Here is a 21393-nt window from a genome sequence, read left to right as displayed (position 1 = left end):
TACCCCAAAAAAAATCCCAAACATTAATGTAATGATTCTTACATTCTCCTATCTAGGCTCATTTGTACTTCAGCAAGGAGATAACCTCCTCAATTACATTTTTCTTTCAGCTCATGTTCCCTTGTTACATGCTAATGAGATTTGTAATGCAAAATGCTAATTATCTGAGCCCCGGAGCATTTGCTTGTTGGTGGAGTTTTTCCATGAAGCAACTACTGTTTGCGCCTCAATTGCCCTTTAACTCCCAACTTCAATTAAAAAATACAAAAACATGGGTGTGTGTTTTTTATAATGTACATGAAATATGATAAATAATGCTTACTTACTTACCTTCTTTTGTGCTGTTTGCAAACTTAACAGGTGAAAGCCCTCATCGTGCCGAGCGCAGAACAAGTCGAGACTGAGGAGAGGCAGCCCTCTGAATAACAAGAAAAATACGCAACTATACATGATTGAATAAAAAAAAAAAAAATGAATGAACATGCTACAAAAGGGGCTATTTGACTGAGTATGGCAATGAGCCACATTGGGCAAAAAAAGCGTATTTTAGAAGAAATTGTGAATGGAATTTTTTTTTATTACTCACTAATGCTATAACAGCACAGCTTTGACAAAGTCAGATGATTTTTTTTCCCATGAAATTCTCCTTATTTAAGCTGAATTTTTTCAGTGTGCATACTGTCAAATAAGGAAGCAGAGCAAACTAATAAGCCTGGAGCAGCAGTCGTTGTTTTTAGCAGTGACCTGTGTTGTTTCGAGCTGAACTTTTCCACTGAGCTCTACCAAAGGCTGTCACCAGCAAAGAATAAAAACATTTCATAAATTGGGAAAACTTAGGTAAGAAGTGCAAAAAGGCAAATCAGTACAAAAATATATGGGCCCAATATTACATAGTGCTATTTTAAAGAAATAAAATACATTTGACTCTTTTACAATATCTCATTAAATCTTAGGCGTGTAAAACCATCTTTACTTTCTGTCTCTTCAATTTACAGAATCATTGTGTTGCTTTGTTGGTAGGACGCTCACGGTGTTGTTTCTCCTTCACAGATATAAAAAGCATTTGTAATCGCCCACACGTCTTTGGTCTCTAATGGAGAGAAGCCAAGATGCTGATGGTAATTGTCAATTAAAGACAAGTTGTCACGGCGCCAAGTGCGCTCAGGTTGTGTTAAACCTTCAATTGATGCTGACAGCTACTTTCAGGATTCTTTCAGCGGGCCACAACTTTCGCTTTTATTGGTAACGAAGCATCGAGCTGCCCGGCCTCTGTCATCACGGCGCATAAAACATACGCACAATAAGAGCACCACGAGAGAGCTCTGCACAAATTGGAGCATGAAATATTGCTCTATATGGTAATGCTGCCTGTGAAGCACATTTTCAACACATGATGAGATTTGGTACATGACCTTAGTGTTGTGTATATGATGATGTATTGCTTTCATTACATTGCCATCCGCTCACGATGCAAACAACTTCTCGGTTACTCTGAGGTTTCTCTTCTCTGCCTTAAGTTCAAACGGAGAATTTTTATCCTCTGGTGTTTACTCGTGTTGTCAGCGTCGAGTGCGCCGCTTGCGCTCAAGCGTTTTCGCCGCTCTGCTCATGTCATCGAGCGCACACAACGTTTGTTCCGCCCGAGCTCAGCTAGTCAGGCAGCAAATTAGCGGCGGCTGCTCGCTGGAACAACGATCTCACGGCGCTGTTTTCACAGTTGAAGCAGCACATCCAATTAGCCGTCTTCATCTCTAATGCCACTCAACAAGATAGCGAATTACTGGCATTAACGTATTAAAATGCAACTAAATAACAGTGTTTATTTAATTAACCGGAGCTGTGTCAATAAACCAACTCCCAGATAAAAAGTCATACAGTGGGCTTCATGTATTATTTCCAGTTATTGTTGCAAAGACGCTACAAAAGTCATCCTTTCTATTCTCCTGGCCTGAACTCCGAGCTGAGACAGAGAGTGGGTGAAGTGAAGCAAGTAGCGCAATATATATATTTACTTGAGTATAGATTGAAAGTATGAGGGTCACAGGCGACAACTCGGCGCGCCCCTCGAGATACGCACCATGAATCATGCATGGCCTTCTTCGTCATAATGGATGTGATGACCTGTGCAAATTCTCTGCGTGCCTCTTCCCATTTTCAGCCTGATATGAGCTTTGACAGTGCAAACAACTGGAAAATAGTGTGGGAGGAGAGCAACTAGTGGAAGAAAGAAAGTTATCCGTATGATGCACATAGTCAAAAGGAAGCGGCCGCTCAACGTTTGACTTAATTACAGAAGAAAACCACATCTCTCTCACTGTGTATTTCTGACTTGAACGTGAGCAGCAGGCGACAAACAAACAGCAAGCCTGAGGGGCGGTAACCACACAGGAAGCTCCATTAATTTGGCTGCCAGCATCCAGCTCCTGTTTGAGGAGGCGCATGATTAGAATGGAGCACGGCATTACAAAAAGCTATACACTGTTTTGCTGCCATACACACCAAAGGTTAACCATTAATGAACTCTCATTATTCAACAAATATAAGCAAACAATTCAGCGCAGCATGTGTGTATTACTAATCTGTTTATTAAGGTAGAATTATCCTGGTTCAACCATAATTCCGGCCGGCTCTGACAAAATGGTTAAGTACTATTTGCATTTGTTTCAATTGATGGATGACACCATGATGGTAAGCCTGCTTGTTAGATAAAACACCAAAAGAAGACAAAGAGCTGGAAATAAATACACACCTTGTTGAAAACATTCACATTTTGCACTTTTCTACTCTGAAGACGATGCACGATCAGGAATACATACAGACATTGATTCTTTTTTCTTCCGTTTGCAGTATTCCTTTGTAAATTCCTAACATGGTGCCTGGAAGGTAAAATCACATCATTTCCACATAATAAGGAGTGCAGTCAATTCTAGGTGTGTATATATGTATATATAATCTCACTGTTAATCATAATTATATTAAAGACTCTTCAACAAAACAAAACAAACAAGAAGGCAAGCAGGAGTCATTCAAGTGCAAATTTCTAGTTATCATTCACTGGAGTGCTTGAACAACAAATAAATCATCATCTAAAAAAAAAAAAAATGTGAACCAGCATGTGATTTTGGAATGGATACACAGTTCTCACCTAATTTATTACACGATGAATTCCAGCTTTCCTTATGGTGAACTGGAAAAAAGACAAAAACTGCAGGGAAGTTCTGACTAAAACAAAACAAGGAGGTTAAAGAGCGTTGCGGTACAGACATGAAATATACAGCAAGTTTTACTACATCCATCATACAAAGCACTTGGTTAATGTCAGAGGATTCACATGTTCAACTGTTTTTTACATCTCATCACGCTGCCTGGTACATTTAGATGCAATCTATCTCTTGGGTCTGTCAATGTCATCAATGGCGGCCAGAAGTTTCTGGCGGGCTTTCTTGTTTATGTGGGAGCCCAGACAAACATTCACCAGGTTTGCTAGCTGCTTCATGGAGTACTCCTGGAAAAAAAAAAAGAAAAAAAAAAGCATGCATTTTTAGGCAAAAGAATTAGTTCGACAAACAAACAAAAAAACAAACTCATAAATAATAAATGAAAATATATTTCTGATTCCATTTTATCAGAGCAACGCTGGTTGCCCTCAGGGTATTATGAAGAAAGTGGGACGCAGTTGTTGGTACACGAGCATGACTAGAGTTGCCCTTACCCTGTGGTTCTTGATAAACTGCTCCATATCATTTTCCGTCAGGTAGTACGCCTTGATGTAGGTCTCGACAAACTCCTTATCGGGAATGGGCCTGAGGTCAGTCAGCTTCTCCAACTTCATCAAGAACTGTTGGAAGTCCAGCTGCATCAGGGCTCGACCTTCGTTGCTGCATTTCTTCACATTAGCATAACTACAAAAGGAGCAGGAAATGGGGAAATTGACATGTTGTTGTGTCTGGCGGCTGGAGAATGTCTCATTATTTGACTCGTGGCCCACTAAACGTGGGAAGGGCCCGCTCCGAGTTGCCAGTCGCATTTCGCGGCGCTGCCGTTGCCAGATGGCACGGCGCGGCTTTCATTTTCAAGCGGCAAATCACAGACCCCCTCGTGCCTCGGAGTCGCCACAAGCCAAATGGTGCTCGGAACTCGCTGCTGAATCTCATCAGAAAACTGACATTGGCCAAATTTGGATTGGCTGCGCTTGACTGCAGAACAATTCCACTTGGTTCTTTTAATGTAAATTTAAACTTAACATGTGTCCGCCTCTTCTTATTTTATCTAGCTCATCCTCATTTGACAGCCTATCCGAGCTATTAACGATGCAAATTTACATTGAATCACGTGTCATCATGAAACAATCTTTTATTAGAAGTAATTAGTATGTGGTTAAGTTGAACCTTTTGCTGTTTGGATAAACAATTTGCTGTCAGGCAGTGATAGGACGAGGTTGTTACGATTTCATGATGAACCATGGCCTGGCATCTTACCTTATCTTCTCAAGTTAAAAAAAATCATGGTATCACCGAGCGTTGTTCTCTTTGATCAGCATATGCCCTGTAATGCCTCTCAAGAAAAAGCTTTGATCAGCTGGAGGGGAAATTGAGCAAAATGGTTGCTTACCTGTTTGAAATAGTTACAGGGGAAAAGAATTGCAGCTTTTTTCATTGTGAGGATGTTAGGGGCCACAAATGCGAGCGTAGGAGAAAAACGGGAGTTGCAGGCAGAGACATTGGAATTTGAATTTCATTTGCACAATGTCAGGAAAAGTGCATAAAGTTCCCCTTTCCTAGTATGCATCATATAACGCAGATATTTTATTTTTACCTTAGCTTTTGAAAGCACCTGACACCATACAATAGAAATAGAATCAGGTCGACTGCAGCCTCGCATCTGGTTTAGACTCAGAAACCATGAGAGCGATCACACCTCGGATATGACAAACCACTCCACACGTCCACTCAAATACAAGGACGCAGCTAGTGTTATATAAAAAAAAAAAAAAAACACACATACCCTTCCTGTCACCTATCAAAAGCCATATCTGGTGCTTACAAGTGAAAAAAAAGTGATGAAATGCACTGCAAAGGGATGTGTCAAGAGCATTTTACAGTTAGCGCAAGTGGCCGCTGTCATGCAATTCCCGAATGAGTCTGGAGGAGACGGCAGCAGAGCAAAGCGAGGCAGACGGGATGAATGTAGAATTGTTTTGTGAAAGGGCGATCTCAAAGGAACCCTGCAAAGTGATTCTCGTGTGCGGGCTGGACGTAGATTGTATGCGCGCGGAGGATTCTTGGATTTATGTGATGTGGATGTCAAAATATGTGAATGCTGTATTTTCATATACGTGGAACACTCACTGGACACTTCATTAGGGATACCCAATCCAACAAATGCTGAACGAGCAAATGCAAGGTCATAGATGAAGTGAAAACAATTGAATAAAAGAGAGACGTTTTGGAAGATCTAAAGCTCTGCTACAATTGGGTCCAAATTGTCTTACCCCTCTACCAGAGTCCTGTTGGCCAAGCGGATGCAGTGCTCCCACAAGACATTGGAGACGGGCAGTGGGATGCGCACGTGCCTGGAGATGTCGTCCAGCCGCGTGTTGAACATCTCAAACTCCTTTTGTATAAGAAAAAGAAGAAAAAAAAGACACCAAAATAGTGTCAGTAGGTTTTGTGGAAGCCTTTTTGTCATACTGGAACAGAACATTTAGACAAACATAGTTGAGGAGCTTGGTTTTGACAAATGCAGTGCTTTGCCGCAATCCTACGGCAACATATTGGCATTATTTTACACACATATACTAATGTAATGCAGCTGGAAATTTTACCCTTCAACTTTACCAAGGAAACCAGTTTCATGGCAAAGTAGTTGGGTGCACACCAGGGTGTGCAATACGCGGTATGGATGGCGGCTTTTACACTTGCCTGAAAGCAGCCCTGCTGTGCGTTCATCATGTGCACGCCCTCATCCATTTATGTATACCGTACATTCCTACATATATCTGACAGGCACAATTTTCTTCTTTTGAAGACTATATTAATACAAGATGAAAGCATGTCTATTCAGATTCACGGTCATTCAGGTCAATCCACCAAAGTTAAATGGTGGTAGCTGGACAATTAGGTTCACATTTACACTTACGGAGTCTTCATTTATTTAAAGTCTCCACACAAGCCAAGTCTACAAAGCTGGGTTGGAACCCAAGACTGATCACTACAGCAGAACACAAACAATGGAAAATCGGAAACTTGCTAGCTGGCGCACACAACTGTATTTAACGTGGTGTCTTAGAATGAACTGTTATCCACTCTTAAATAGCCTCACCATAGGTTCTTATTTCGGCATTTTGTCAATGAAGCCATTTGGAGGCGACATCATCTCCATGCCACTTTATATGCAAATCAATGTCATTGTCGAATGCTGGTGATAAACCTGAATTCATGAATAAAATATCTCTCTGCGTGCAGTGTAACTAAAAAAAAAAAAAAAAGTGGTGGCACGCGCGTTTCAATCAATGCGCACGGCACAATGCATGCATTATGTGTATCGGACAAGTTGTTCGAGTGGTTTATTAGCACCCGATGGGGAGAGCTACGAAGTACATGCTAGTTGTAATATCAAGTGGACCATTTCGACACCGTAAGGATTTAATCCCGGCCAGTGACTCGGGGGATTGCAATTTAGCTCGTGAACTAAACGAGTTAGTGTTGAGATCTGTGAGGCATGCAGGAATTCAAGAGGTGAGTTGAAGTTCTTTTTCAGGACAAAATAGTTTCCCCTCGGAGTCGAATGTTTTATGTATGACTCCATTCATCAATACATAATCTGTGGACGTTTAGGCGGAGGTGCGATTTACCAAAGGGATGTGGGTGCTGTGCACATTGCTAACCTTTTCTGAACTCTCAGTTTAACTCCCCCCCAACCCCTTTCAATGCTAAATGCATGATGGGCTAGTACAGAAGAGCGTATTTAGTGGGTTACTTTTGCTTCAGTGTCAGGCAAAAATATCTCAAAGTTTAGAGGTTGCGCATCTTCCAAATGGTTCACAGCGAATGGTAAATGGGATTAAAAAAATGTTAGATCACAACACCACAGGCACATTTCACCTTACCTTTAAGAGCACATCCACGTACATGTTATGCTGGGACATGATCTCTTTAATGTCCCATTTAACGCCAGACATCAGGAGCAACATTTGTTCGTAGTCAATGGCCTTGGCTGCCACGATCCAGTAAATGGGCTTCCGCAGTTCACTGGCTGTAGACACGGTCTGAAAGAAGGAACACAAAATTGTCAACGTGTTTGGGGTCATACTTTTATGACTTCACTTTTAGCAGCATTGAAATTACTACACGGCGAATGCTAGTCCTCTAAATACTATTTGATGATGTCTGATGGCACTGAGCTACCAAATAAAACATGAAACACGAGCAATATGGAGCCATTTCTTCATGCATGCAAATGATCTGTATGCACGCAACAATATTGTCATAAGATGGCGTTCGATCAAAATTTAAACATCTCAAATGTCAAGTTCCTGCAAAAGGAAGTGCCAGGAAAAGAGCAGCAGGCTGATTTTTGAGTGACAGATGATTTCTTTTGCAGCATGCAAAGAGAATGGCACAAAATGACGAGTGACTTTGCTGTTGCTCAAATTGCTTTCTTGTGAGGTAAAAGGTTGAAAAAGAAGTGAGTGGCTTGAGAATGCTTCACAGAGAACATCTTCCATCTACCTCATGATTAAGGTCTGTGAAAATGGACCTATAATCTTCAAGATGCGCAAGATTACAAAAAGTTCAACTCTAAAGAGCAAAAGACATGAGAAAAAAATATCACCTCATGTAACAAGAAGCTGCTTAGACATTTAAATATCAAATATGTCACATTTGATCATGACTGAAGGTTTGGTAGGTCCCACTGTTGCTGCATTAGAGATTTGGATCGCCTCAACTATTGCTGACAGTGACAAATAACATTTCTAGTAATTAGACAAAAAGGTGCAGGCGTTTGAGTGTTCTACCTGGGAATAGAACTGCTGCAAAAAAGGCTTCTTGGCAGCGGGCATCATCGTGTCCAAATGGGATTGAAGCGACTCAAACTGCTCAGCCAAAAACACACTGAGAAAGAAGACGAGAAATGCTCAGCTTTTAGGATAATAGGCTGTCGCCACTACCAACAGATCGATGATCCATCAATAATATTGCTTGAATATTTCCAGAGGATACTTACAGGGACTCTGTGGCGACCACTCTCTGTGCCAGTCCATAAAGCGTGCCGCTGTTGGTGAGGACCACCATTTGGCTAAGGTGGGGGCTCGGTACCTTCTCCTTCCTGTCCTCTGTGGAAGCGTGCAGAGCGGTATTTTCACCGCCTGCCTCCTGCAAGAAACAGAGATGGATGCAGGAATCAGCATGCTGCCAAAAGCTTTGTATGCTTTATCTTTGAGTTATTCACTGAACCTGTGCTGTGAAACATCATCCTCTTACTTGACTCCTGATAACAATGTTAACTTTGCAAACCGAAGACATACACTCACGAGCAAACATGAGGTCAAAGCGTTCCAAAAAAAAAAAAAGAAACGCTGACCAAACAGAATCTCGCTTTGGATACATTCTGCAAAAAGTCATGAATAGCATTACAGTGTATGGATGGAAAAAGGGAAATATTTCACCGGCTTCCTAATGACATGCATTGAAATTACCCAGACTGGCTGAGAACTCAGTGGGGTGATAGTCTGACCCTGATGTCTTTACAGAACCGTCAACCGTTGAGATTGCTGATCTCAAATCCAAACTCGGGATACCGCGCCGCCAACTACCGGGATCTATTCGTCATTGAAACCCGAATGAACATTTTGTCAGTGGCAAAAAAAACATCTGTATTCCAATTATAAACGTCTACGAGAGTGGCCAGAAAAGGCCAGAAGCGAAACAGGGAAGACAAAAAAACTCACAGGGGAGGAAGACCACACAGAAAACAATTGCAGAAGAGGGATGGAGCATTAAAGGAAAAAAGAACATGGGAGGATTTTTTTTTTTTTTTGGTCTCAATGTAACACATCTACGTGAAGCATTACGGCCGGTGGAGAACCTTTGCACGTTGCTTCTCTGACAGAGCCTCCGGCAGATCGATGGCAATCGCGCAACTAATAAAAAAAGACTGTGAGCGCCGCCGCTATCAGTTGTGTTCCATATTGTGGTCTCACAAAGCACACTCCAGGGCGTTGTAGCGCTAATGCTTTGGATGACCACAATGGTAGGAAGAATTAATACATGGTCTCAGGTTGAAATTTTAATGTGCACCCTTTTCAAGGGTTAAACCATTTTATCGACAAACGCAAATCATGTGCTGCGCTTTACTTCTGCCCATAAAATCTTACGTTCAATAAAATGTTCCCATAACTGAAAGATTCATGATACATTTTTTTGACTTAATCCTGTGTCATTTATGACTCAAGAACAGTCTTGGTGGTTGTTGGCAAATATAAATGTTTTTTTTTTTCCTCAGTTGCAGCATATATATGACCTAAAAAATGCAAAAGTACATGATTCAGTCATTTCGAAACACAGATTGAAGTGAAGGTAGTTTATGGAGTATAACTTAAGGAGAAGAAGCCAAACTCGACTTGATTTATACTAAACAGCTGCTCAAATTGCCGTACTTCATTTCTCTGCTTTCCGTTACGTTTTCTTCCGAAAACATGAATATTCCCAATTTATTCAGATCCATTCCACTTACTTTGTGTGACTCAACATAAATAAATACACCGCCTCTGAAAAGTAAGTGTTTTAGTCATTTCTCAAACAAACAAATAACAACTAATCTTGAATTTTGATGAGGTTTAGAATCACCTTAGTGAATTTAAGCACAAACTTAGTTTTGCTAAATGTTAATTGTTGTTTACGCATTATTGCGGCATTGCAAAAATTAATTTGTACAGTCGGTGTAATACTATAATACACCACAGAAAATATTGTGCTGATTCATGTTGAGCACAATATGTCGAAAACAAACAAATCTCTGTCGAAAAATAATAAATACTAATGTTCCGAAATGAATTGAGTATTCAGTGTCAGAGACATCCATGCAATTATTGTTATTATCTAATCAGGACAAGGGGTTGCGGGAGATCATGACCGATAAGCATAACAATTAATTAAGAACGGTCTCATTCTTAAATTGGCGTCTTCTCTCATTCCAACTCTAAAAGAAAAGACCCCTAATTATTCAAATCAAGCGATCACGATAAAGATAATAACCTTGAATGTCTGCGCACACGTACAAATTCACACAGGGGTGATGTGAGATATGATGCAAATTGCATAGTAATAATCCAGATGATTATTAACGGAATCAGATCATGGCTTCGAAGGCAATACTGTAAAGACATGTCAACATATGGATGGCTAACCCTGACACTGATCCTCTCAGCAGTCCCGGGCGAATAAAACAGGTGTAAGGCGTGAGAGTGGAACATTTTCGAAAGGACAATGTGCATTTATGCATGACAATGTGTTGTCCTCGCAGGAGCCGTCATGAGTCACCAGCGTAAATTCAGGGAACTTTGAAGTGGCTCCAAGGAATAAACCGTCTCCTTATCACCGGCAAGTAACACGACCGGCAACTGAACCCGTCACTGAGGACGCTTTGCGGACTCCACTCAAACAGCTTTACAAATGTCAATATACTTGGATATTTGGACAAATGCAGTTGTACCATAGAGCTTAATTATGATCCACAACCGCTGTCAAAAAACTTCTGGCTTGTTGGGCCATTTACTAGAAGCGACACTGATCTCGAGGATGATGCGCTCTGAAAGGCGACCATCCAATTATTGGGTGCAGAGGACGTGTAACAATACATCCGTGTGTGTGTGTCTGCTGTATGTGACAAGCAGGCATTGCCTTATATGAGAAGCTACTCGCCACTATGTTAACTGTACCCAACCTTAAAACTGCACAGAACTACAAACATACTGGTTTTAAGCGCAGTTTGTCAATATATATTGTCACAACATGGTTGCATTTGAGTGCGTGACTCAATTAATCGCCAAGCCAAATAAACGCCTCTCCCCAAATTCAGATAAGGCAAATGGCTACCTTGCGGAGATGCTTTTACAATGATTTGCATTCCGGTCGGCTCCAAGTTTGATTTGTTTACTTCTTCCGTAAAATTAATTGAATCCCACACAATATTACCTGCTAATGGAGTTGTAAAAGCCCATTTTCATTAACTATTAGTGTCACATAAAAAGGAATGGAAATAAAGGCAAGAAAAAGGAAGATGTGACAATAAGAAATATGAACAAAGAACAATGGTCACACTGATCGAATGAAGGAAAAAAGGAAGAGGGCATTAGCGCTGTTGTTCATTGAAAATCTAAGTGCGTAACAGCTCTAAATGTTGCCTACAGCAAGGGGCGCTCAACAGCTGTCACGGCTGAACTTTCAAACGGCGACAGTGTGGACACAGATGGGCCGCGGTCGTCAACTAAATATGGCCCTGTCATCAAATCTTCCCTCAGAAACATTATTGCGCCGCCATTAGTTTACACCGTGCAGGTGATCCCTTCCAAATAGCAAGTACAATCCAAAGAGGACGACTTCTACGGACAATCCCTTTAAACACAATAGCGTGATAAAAAAAAATCTAAAAGCTATCAGGTGCACAGCACAAACTAAGAAGTGGTTTTACTCTTTTTTTTTTTTTTTTTTTTCTTCCCTGCGGATGGTCCAATTTAAAATAAGGCCTCTCCATACCTGAAACGAAATGAGATGGTACCTCGCCACAGCTCATGTGGGAGTCGGAGTCATTAGCAGCACAACGCTTTAGAATCACGCGACTGCGACGTCAAATCGGGGGAGCACAACCGCAAGGATTTGACGGCTCGAATGAAACGCCGTGTATAATTAACTTTATAATCTGTTTACAAATGAGGTCCAACCTGTCCGGTCTCTGGAGTACATGGTGTGTGCATTTGCATGCAAGTGCAAGGCTGCACACATCAACCACAGTTTTACTGGCTTGGAGCACGTCTTTAAATGTCCAATTCGTGTCATATTAGAACTACTTCAGCAACTTTATTAAAAAGACAATATGCAAAAATCTATTCATAATGTCGTGTTATGTTGACCTGGTAGTCTTAATAGAAAGGATATAAAAGTCAGTTAATTACTGAGGTGAACATTTTTAATGTCCGCAACGACCGCAAACACGTGCTTTTCCCTTTCAGTGGTTTTTGCTCCATTTGATTTATTCAGCCATTTTAAGTTCTTCTTTTTTACAGCCTCCTCCTCAGGGCATCCCTGGAGCTGTGAACACTGCAGCGAGGAAGCCAACATTGCTATCACAGCAAAATGCCATCATGCCACACTGTCAAATGTGTTTTTTTTTTTTTTTTTTTAGGGTTCTTGCATCTGAAGGATACTCCAGATTCTACAATTTAGTTTACAGTGAACATTTGTTTCAACATAATAATGATACTAATTTATTTTTTATTAATTACAAAAAAGAAATGACGCCAGTGATGAATATTTTCAAAGATATTGAGAACAATAAATGTCATCCAAAGTTGCTATTTTTCTGTGGGAGGGGGGGGATACAAAACTTTACTGATGCTGCCCAGATTAAAACCTGCACTATGGAGACAACTGAAAAGCAGAAGTGAAAAAAGATGGCATCGGGGTCATCATGTATCAGATTAGCCAGGCTGCAGGGGGGGAAAAAAGCTCCGGTATCATGAGAGCATGGACAGCATCAGACTAATTGTCATCATCGAAGGCCCTAATGGAACAACACGTATGAATCTGGCCAGCTCTGGCCACTTAGAGAGAGGGAGGTATGCGTGTGTGTGTGACCACTGGCCACATAATGACGACCTGTAATGTATTTGGTGGCAACATAGGCTGCGGGCTCTCTCGCCAATAAGGCCACGCATACGGCCAGGATGGTGCGAGAGAATAGAGGAAAAAAGGCATTAAAAGGAGAGAAATGGAGAGGCCGTAGAGGAGAGAGCATGTTTGTGTCAGAAAATGAGGTAATGAGCAATTGTAAAAGAGACAGAGGAAGCATGAGAGCCAGGAGACGCGGCGCTGCAGTCCTACCATGTCAATGAGGCTCTCCTGGATCCGGTTCAGCGTGGTTCGCAGTCTGCTGCTGATCAGGCCCAGACCCGATGATTCATACTGAGAAATACACACGCACACAATCGCGCGGCGTTAGCGTCAGCAACACCTCACTCCATGCGAGCACACACTTCAGCAAAGTGTGAAGGCATGCCGCACGCGTACACATCAAGTCGTCTGAAACGAGAGGATCTTTACTTTGGGTTTCAAGCTGACACGAGTTCAACAGGGAGAAGGGGAACTAGAAGGAGTGCACGTCAAATTAAAATGTTCACGCAACCGACTGCAGAGGTAAAAAAGAAGAGGGTGGAGAGGCTGCGAGCACGACCAAATAAAAAAGCCTCCAAAGTTACTTTCAGATGCACTTGAGGAAGCAGATCACGCACTCCTTCAGATTACCGCACAAGGACTGACGAGGGTGCTGATTCGCAAGGCGGGCCTCATTCTACTCTTACCAAACAAGCAGGGCCCACCATTCGGGCCGTACCCGACTCTCTGCCACCGTGTGTTGGCAAAGATGGGCTTGGGACAGGCTATAGATGACATATGGACCACAGAAACGGGAGGGGGGGGGAGACAAGAATAAAATTAAAACATTGAGGGTGAAGTCAGAGCTGAAGAAGTGAATGAAGAAATTTGAATTTCTATGCGCCTTCAAAATGACAATCACAGAAAAAAACAGACAGTTCGCGGACTAAGTGAAGTTACATAATGTGAAAGACTTGACAGAGAATATAACAAGGCATTTTGGCACTTGTCTAGTTTTGTTTGGCTCGTTTTAAAAAGCTTTTGAAGTCTGTCATACTTTGTCAGACCCGTTTCGTCTGAAAATATTCAGCAAAAGAGTGTTTGTCTCACTTGAGAAAAATCACCATAAAAATGTCTCCCATTTTATATGAGCTCATTTAACATGTCTTGTGCTTGTTTATTTATCTTTACCATGACGGCAACGTCTTCGAATTCGCTTAATAATTGCCATTTTGTATTTACGCTGTCTATAACCATGCACATTCATCTCCTATGTTTGGTCTCCAATTTATCTCTCTCCAAAGGAGATACTTTACTGACGCATCCAAGTCTGAAATATGGAGTCCAAAACTGTCTTTCCATAAAACCCAAAGAGATGAACGCCGGATTATTTATGAAGTCTGCTCTGGAAAAATGATGCATCTTTCGCATATGTGTGACAGACTTAGTTCAGCAGTTTCACCCAGCCACTATAAACACATAATGGGTATTTACTTTTCTGAATATTAATGTTTGCCATGACTCTTCAACCGGAGAAGTCAAACAGATCCATCTTGGTTACGGCAGAGCAAAAAGAGTCAATCCTGGGTCAAAAACAGCGGCATGTGTGCGTAGCATAAGGGCTTTTAAAGATTCATGGCGTGATTAGCATTTTACTGTAGGTGCCTCTCCACGTGTGACCATTAATGAAATGACAAAAGAGGAAAGGAACAATGTGGTGGAAATGGATGTAAAATTCTGAAATTTAGCTTCTTATACTTCCACAAGACACGCACACAAGCGTTAAAAATGTGTATTAGAGCAGCCCCTGTGGAGCATTATTCTCTTTTATCTCTTTCAACTCAACAGGACACAAGTCATTTTCCTCTTGCTTCCATTACATTTTCCCTCAAGGCTGACAGCACACAAATGTGTTTTGTTTCATTGTGAAGTGCGGTATTAGAAGACATGGCCGGGCTGAGGTGAGGAGGGGTGTAGGGCTGCAAGGGCTGCAAGGGCTGCAACCTATCGTTCAAGATGGGACCGACAAAGAGATAATCCGATGAAAATAGAACCTACACCCATCCATTATTCTTTTTAGGATCACAGGCAGCTGGAGCCTACCCCCTTGTGACTTTGGGTGAAGGACTACACATTGGACTCTCAACTGATCAACTGTCAGTAATGGAGCACATATACTAAAGAGACATTTGTGAAGAAAAACAACATACTGTACACGGACGTTAGACTTTTGCAAATGAATTGCTCTCAGGTTTCTTTGATGAAATGCGGTGGATAATTTGCAGTGGAAATGTCACTGAGCAAATTACCGAAGCAGCTGAATAGTATAAAGACCACAGATAATTTAAGGTATTGATTATTCTGTCCCAAGGTATAATTAAACCGGGGTAAATGCGTTCAAGTCAGAACCTGTGCTTTGAGACAAAATGCAAACTGGAGTCACTCGCTCCATTTAAGAGGGTGTGAGAGTTTTGGAGCAAGGGAATGCTTCACCCGTGCCGTGAGATCATAAATCTACAAGAATGACCGGGGAATTCTCGCTCTTCTGCAAGCATTCGACTCCCGGCGGAATTACTGATAGTGTTATGGCAAACTAGTCTGTCAAAATGAGGGAGAGCTTTCAGGTTACTCTGTCCAACTCTTCGTCACTGGTGTAGAATTTTCAGTTCATGCAACCTCTCTCTGTGCACATAGCATATCACTGAGTTGTGACTGGAGGAAGAAAAAAAAAAGAAAGAAAAAGGAGTCGCTAAAATTACCCTACCATGTCATTTCTTCCAAAGAAGGTGTAAACAGCATAGAGGTAGTAGTCAAAGAGCTGCGACACACAGTGGATGACGTCAAAGGCAATCGGCTTCAGAATACTCATCATCTGCATGTATTTCCCTGACAAGACAAGACACAAAAGCATTAGGAAACAAACAAATGTCTACTTGGTAGCAAAAATACAGTATCCTACCACCACATATATTAAAATACTGTCAAAAGTCAGAAAATGAGGACATTATTGCTGGGCCCCAGCTCCTGCTGTGTCCCAATGCTTTTGTCCAAATATTACATCCCAGTGTCAAACAGTGGACATTTTCCGGGCAAGTCAGTTTCTCATGAATGAATAAATGATTTTTAGAAAAAATTAAAAAAGATTAAAAGTGTGAAATTACAATAAATTATACCCCGGTTGAACCATGAGGACCGTAGCTGGGTCACATTACATTTGCATATTGTACTTAGTAATGTCACACTGACATCTAAGTACATCTTTAGAAGTGCAAGGTCAAAGCTCGGGGCCAAGGCTAACCATTACTGCTGCTTCTCAGTCACACAAGCAGCAGCAGAGAGCCAAACGGGCTGATGTGCAAAAGACTTAATTCGTGAGGGCCAGAGAAGCTCAAACTAGGTCTATCCGAGCATAGCATGTGTAGAAAAGGGACTCACCGACAAGCCGGCTAACATTGAGAGTTGTGTTGGTAAGAATCGGGGCGTTGGTCTTATTCAGGTTGTAATCGGACCTCTTCTTGCTTCGTATCGTCTCGCGAGACACACTGTTACACAAAGGAGACGTGACGTGATGAAAACATCTTTCAAAAGAGTAGGACAACAGGCTCAGTGAGTGGTACGAATGGTTCTAATTGATCCATCAGAACCCATGACACAATGCTGGAGGCACAGAGGTCTCTGAACTGGTGAGCATGAGGAACGAGACCCCTGACACCCATCATTGAGCAACATTAACCAGCAATCATTACATGGGAGATTTAATTACTGGACGTGACCACACGACTCAGTTCGGAATGAGCCGTTTGCTATTCCTGCTTCAAATAATGAGGTATTAGCAGTTTGGTGCCTTTAGGCCAATACTCCCATTGCGTGGGGTTAAATGATAACGAGCGCTTGGCTAGAACAGCTAGTGTGTCGGACCTCTAAAAATATGATATTCAACTCTGGGCGCATGCATAATGGTGCAATTAATATGAGCGTTTGCATTTCATGACAGGACATAGAGCGTACCATAACAATGCTTCTGAACTGACAAGCTTCTGAATAAGTAATAGTGTTGTACGTTTTGTTCGCTGCGTAAATGTATCTCAACTCACTGACCCTAACATGATATACTTATAAAGAGGTCCAATACGAGACCTCATTTTCCAAGTATGCCATCAAAGCTGTAAAGTATATACATACAGTGTAGCTTGCTTGGATTGATATTACTGCAGAATCATTTTTTCAGTTCCTTCCTATGATACTGTCTGCCTTCAAATTTTTGGGCTGTTGACCGATTTGATCATCGTTAAAACGAGTCGAATAATCTTGGCAGCTTTAATAGCGACTAATTGGTCCGTAATCATAATGTGGGAAGAAAGAGAAATTTTCAAGACTTGATTTTTGCCTACAGAGCAGGGTGAAAAGGAGGTGAGCTAAAATTATGCATAAACCATGTTTTAAAAAAAAAAAAAGAATGCACAGACCATGTCAAAAAAAATAAAATAAAAAAGAAGCGGGTGGTTTGATGACTTGAAATACCAAATCTATTCATCTTTATACCGTTTAAACTCAGTATGGATTCAGGTAAGCTTGATCATTTTGTCAGTAAATGTCAAATACCTGGCAGTAGAAATGATCGACACACGGACCTATTATGAAACACCGCTCGTGCTCGGCTGGGTGTCCTTTGTGTCAGTACCCAGCATGAACTAGTGTGACTGACCTCTTGAGAGGAACGTCGCCCGTCTGCTCGTCAACGTAGTCCTGCTTCAGCTCCTCGGGGACATCACTGTCGCTGTCGTAATCCTGATAAGCGCTCTTCTCAAGCTCGTCGGACTCGTACTTTAGAAACGCAAAAAAGAATGTGAGACCAAAAAAAAGAAAAGAAAAAAGATCAGTGCTTGAGAAAAAGAGAGCGAGGCCAAAATGAAAAATACACAAGGAGAACCAATTGTAGAGAAGGAGCTCTGAAGGAATAACACTGATGTACATAAATAACCGGATTGTAACGCAATGAAAATCTTCCGTTTTACGGTTGTGAAATGGATCAAAGCAGAGTCAAAAAGAGCTTCCATGACCCCTTTAACTTACTCGCTTGGGCTTTGAAAGCCTGACGCATTAGATAAGGCAATATGGTTTTAAAAGGGAGCCCGATAAAAATAACCAATGTAATCAAAAGCGAAATGGAGTATCATTCACAAATAGATTTCGACAGAACAAGTGAATGCTTTTTTGTTTTAAGGAGACGGTAGAAAATTGCGCACACTGGACCTGTGTGCCTCTATTAGCGTGATATATGGCTGCAAACACGCGAGGCCGACCGACTCTTCTCCGGCTGAGAGAGTGAACAAGGAACCAATCATTCCGCCTGTGTGGCTGCCTGGCTCTTTAGGGTAGCTGTCACTTTGAATGTGTTGTGCTCCGAAGGACAAATTCTCTGTGCCTCAACCACGTATGGGTCAATATCACAATAAAGTGTCTTTGGTGTCCTGGTCGCCATCACTCAGTCCTGATTGTGACCGCAATTTTGTCTTTCGCAGAGATTCTCGGCCACCAAAGCATAAACAACACTTTTTGTTTACACTGAATAAAAAAAAGATGCCTGAAACATGCATGTCATTCGAAATTTAAATCGGCAGGTTTGGGGCTGCGAAAGTGATTGCGTGCCAATTAATTATCTCGCGTCTGTATGAACACAGTGGTGTATCTCAACAGGTAGCCTCATTAATTAGTCATATTTATCTCAATGATGTTGATGTTGACCTGACTCAATCAGAGGGTAGACGCTGTCAATTGTCAACATAAGACAAATGTCAGTACTGTATATAGTGGATGATAAACATATGTAAATAATGAAGATCATTTGACCTAATTATTCTATCATATTGTTATTTTCGTGACCACTGAGGGATTAAAAGGATCTGAGCTGATATTGTGTCCCTCAACCCTAATATGGGGTCGTTTGGAACTCACCCCATTAGATGCCAGAACATCCTCCGTCTCTTCCTCCTTCTGCTCAATATGCATCTCAAAGGGGTTCCCATCTTGCAGGTATTTTTGGAACAGAGAGAGTTCCTCTTGGATTTGGAAGGCAGAGGACGCACCCTGCCTGCTCGGGGAAAGCGGAGGGGAGCGACACTGGTCCATGAACTTAAACTCCTGGGTTGTGAAAGATGTGACATAGAAAAGAAAGTATTGAAGCACTGTGAAAAATCCAAACGGAGAAGTATTTTATAAAAAGAACCATGCAGCAGTATTAACTGGGAAACCGATTTAATTTCCTCACATACAGCTAACAGAATTTGGCATCTGAAATGGAAGACAAGGAAAGAGTCAAACTCACATGGAGCTGTGAGATATTGAAGTTTGACTTGACAGGGCAAAGTTCCCATGTTTCATTCTCAAGAAACATACGCAGCTCCTCCAGTCGTGCCCTGAGAAATTGTAAAAGGAAGTCGAAAAATGGGGATGAGTCACAGCTTTTCAAAAAGTTTGAAAAGCTTTCACAGTCAAAATAGATAACCCTGACAGGGCCATGAATTTAAAAAGTTATTGAATTAATTGTTCCTCAGAGACACTTTACAATGTGCTTTGAAGAAGTGAAAAGGGTGTCAAAAGCTGAGGCCGTCAAACTTATGTTCCCCGAGAGTCGGGTTCATGCAAATATCAATTGTTAACGACGGCAAAAAGCATCGTGGGGATCACCCCAATCGCTGTTTGTGAAATCGTGTCACAGCCGATTGTTAAATATTAGCAAAACGCTGACAATTGTCTCACCTGTGGTAGTTTTTGAAGTAGTTGACGCTCTGGCGTTTAATGGACTCTTGCAAGACCTCCGACTTACTGCTACAGAACTCCTCCCCCACCTGCATCAGCCTTGGAGACAATAAAGAAATGCGGACTAATGACATGGGAGATGGGAGGGGAGGAAAATGAACTTTGAACTGGATTTCATGCTCAGTCATTTGTTTGAGCTAACAGCAAGGGTCCAATTTGCAGCAGGTCCAATTTAGGCTTTCTTTTGGTTTGAATGCTTTCCCTGACAGTTTTTCTCATGGGCCATTCTATCTTGAAGCAGATTGTGGGGTTATCTCTGCCACGCTTGGTGTAAAACAACCAACGTTTGATGATGTACAATCGCGGAGGGAGCAAGTGCACCGCAGCATTGTGTGCTGATTGACAAGTGAGCCTGTCAGCTGATATGCGTGCAAACTGTCACTCATAAGACTGAGGAAACTGTAAATACACTCACATATCTAAAGTTACTTTTTGGGGGAGACATTGCTAGCCAGATTATTCTTGTCATGTACAGCGTGCCACGCATTCCCCATTCATTGTCATACAGCAGACGTTCAATGCGAGGTATCAAAGAAAGCTGCAAACAGTAATCTAATACAAAGTGTATTCCCAAGTATGCTGATTCCTTCCATGCACATTTATCTCATAACGCGCTTGACTGATTTCTGAAACACTGAGCAGATGTTCCTTTTTTTTTTTGTAGCAGTTAAAGCTAATTAAGGATAAGTAACAAATAATTACAAGGATTGTATGGTTGGATTGTTGCTTGAATTTGGGCAGAGCCAATGTGTGCAAGGTTTCAGTCTTTCTGACATGATGAATAAATAACACAACCAGAACATTTGAGGGGAAAATTGTAATCTAGCAATATCCCACCGGGAATGATTCTGTTTTTAATTATGTGTATTTAAGTGATGTGGTGGGTGTCGTCGTCAGAATATGAATGAATCCAAAGTGTGCCAGATTCGTTTGGTGGGATCCAATAATGATGAAACGTAAGTCGTTAGGAAGCCAGAGCTCCCTGTTCTGGCGTTAAACAATACCTGCTGATGACATCCAATACCACGATGAAGTCATCATATTTGAAGTGAGACATGTCAGTCCCCAGGATATAGGCCTTCACCTTTAACTGGACATCCTGAAGAAAAGAGAAAATGGGTTATTTGTAGGAAGAGAAATTCAATTTCTAAAGAGAACAGGCAGCCAACCTGCCAGATCCGTGTCAGTCCGTGCTCCAGCTTCTTTTTCACATAGCTGCGGTCTATCCCCAACTCATCAGATTGTGTCGCCACTGCATCGTCTGTGCATTTTAAAAAAAAAAGAATAGAGGCTAAGGAGCATCTTTATCAAAGTTAAAAGATACCAAATCTTTGATTTGGTTTTTTTTTTACAATTTCCTCTTGTTCATTCAAGTAGGAAGTCAGAAGCACTCTGAAGCATTCCAAATTTAAAGTTGAGCTATGACTAGCCATCATTCAGCAATGGAGAGGAACATGAGGTGGATTCTTCTTGAGTGCTCAACACGCCATGATAGTCACCTAAGATATCTGCCTTGTTTGTTGTCAGGTGGCGCAATGCAACTTCTTAGTTAAGCCCACCACCTCATGTTGGCTGAGTACACTCACATTGAAGAGAGCAAGAAGCAAGAGTGATTGATGGGAGGATCTGTCAAGGTCATTTTCAATAGGCAAAGAAACTTGCAGACAAAAGAACTACACTGAAACCTTGGCTTGAGTAGGGATCA

General features: G+C 41.6%; 1 protein-coding gene across 1 annotated transcript in view; it reads right to left on the bottom strand.

Moving 5' to 3' along the window:
- vps50 (VPS50 EARP/GARPII complex subunit) overlaps window positions 1–21393 on the bottom strand; it is a 49650-nt gene that overhangs the window by 7397 nt on the left and 20860 nt on the right. The window contains 19 exon segments of the mRNA XM_037264689.1: window positions 331–418; window positions 2078–2214; window positions 2316–2423; window positions 2750–3505; window positions 3713–3902; window positions 5492–5613; window positions 7109–7267; window positions 8018–8114; window positions 8227–8375; window positions 13101–13181; window positions 13577–13654; window positions 15634–15755; window positions 16305–16411; window positions 17575–17693; window positions 18825–19010; window positions 19195–19285; window positions 19629–19727; window positions 20693–20787; window positions 20858–20949. Of these exon segments, the coding sequence (XP_037120584.1) occupies window positions 3386–3505; window positions 3713–3902; window positions 5492–5613; window positions 7109–7267; window positions 8018–8114; window positions 8227–8375; window positions 13101–13181; window positions 13577–13654; window positions 15634–15755; window positions 16305–16411; window positions 17575–17693; window positions 18825–19010; window positions 19195–19285; window positions 19629–19727; window positions 20693–20787; window positions 20858–20949 (1907 nt within the window). The 3' untranslated portion in view covers window positions 331–418; window positions 2078–2214; window positions 2316–2423; window positions 2750–3385.

This window comes from Syngnathus acus, chromosome 11, assembly GCF_901709675.1.
Source record: "Syngnathus acus chromosome 11, fSynAcu1.2, whole genome shotgun sequence".
Lineage (NCBI taxonomy): Eukaryota > Metazoa > Chordata > Actinopteri > Syngnathiformes > Syngnathidae > Syngnathus > Syngnathus acus.
This window is presented reverse-complemented; position numbering and strand designations above follow the sequence as displayed.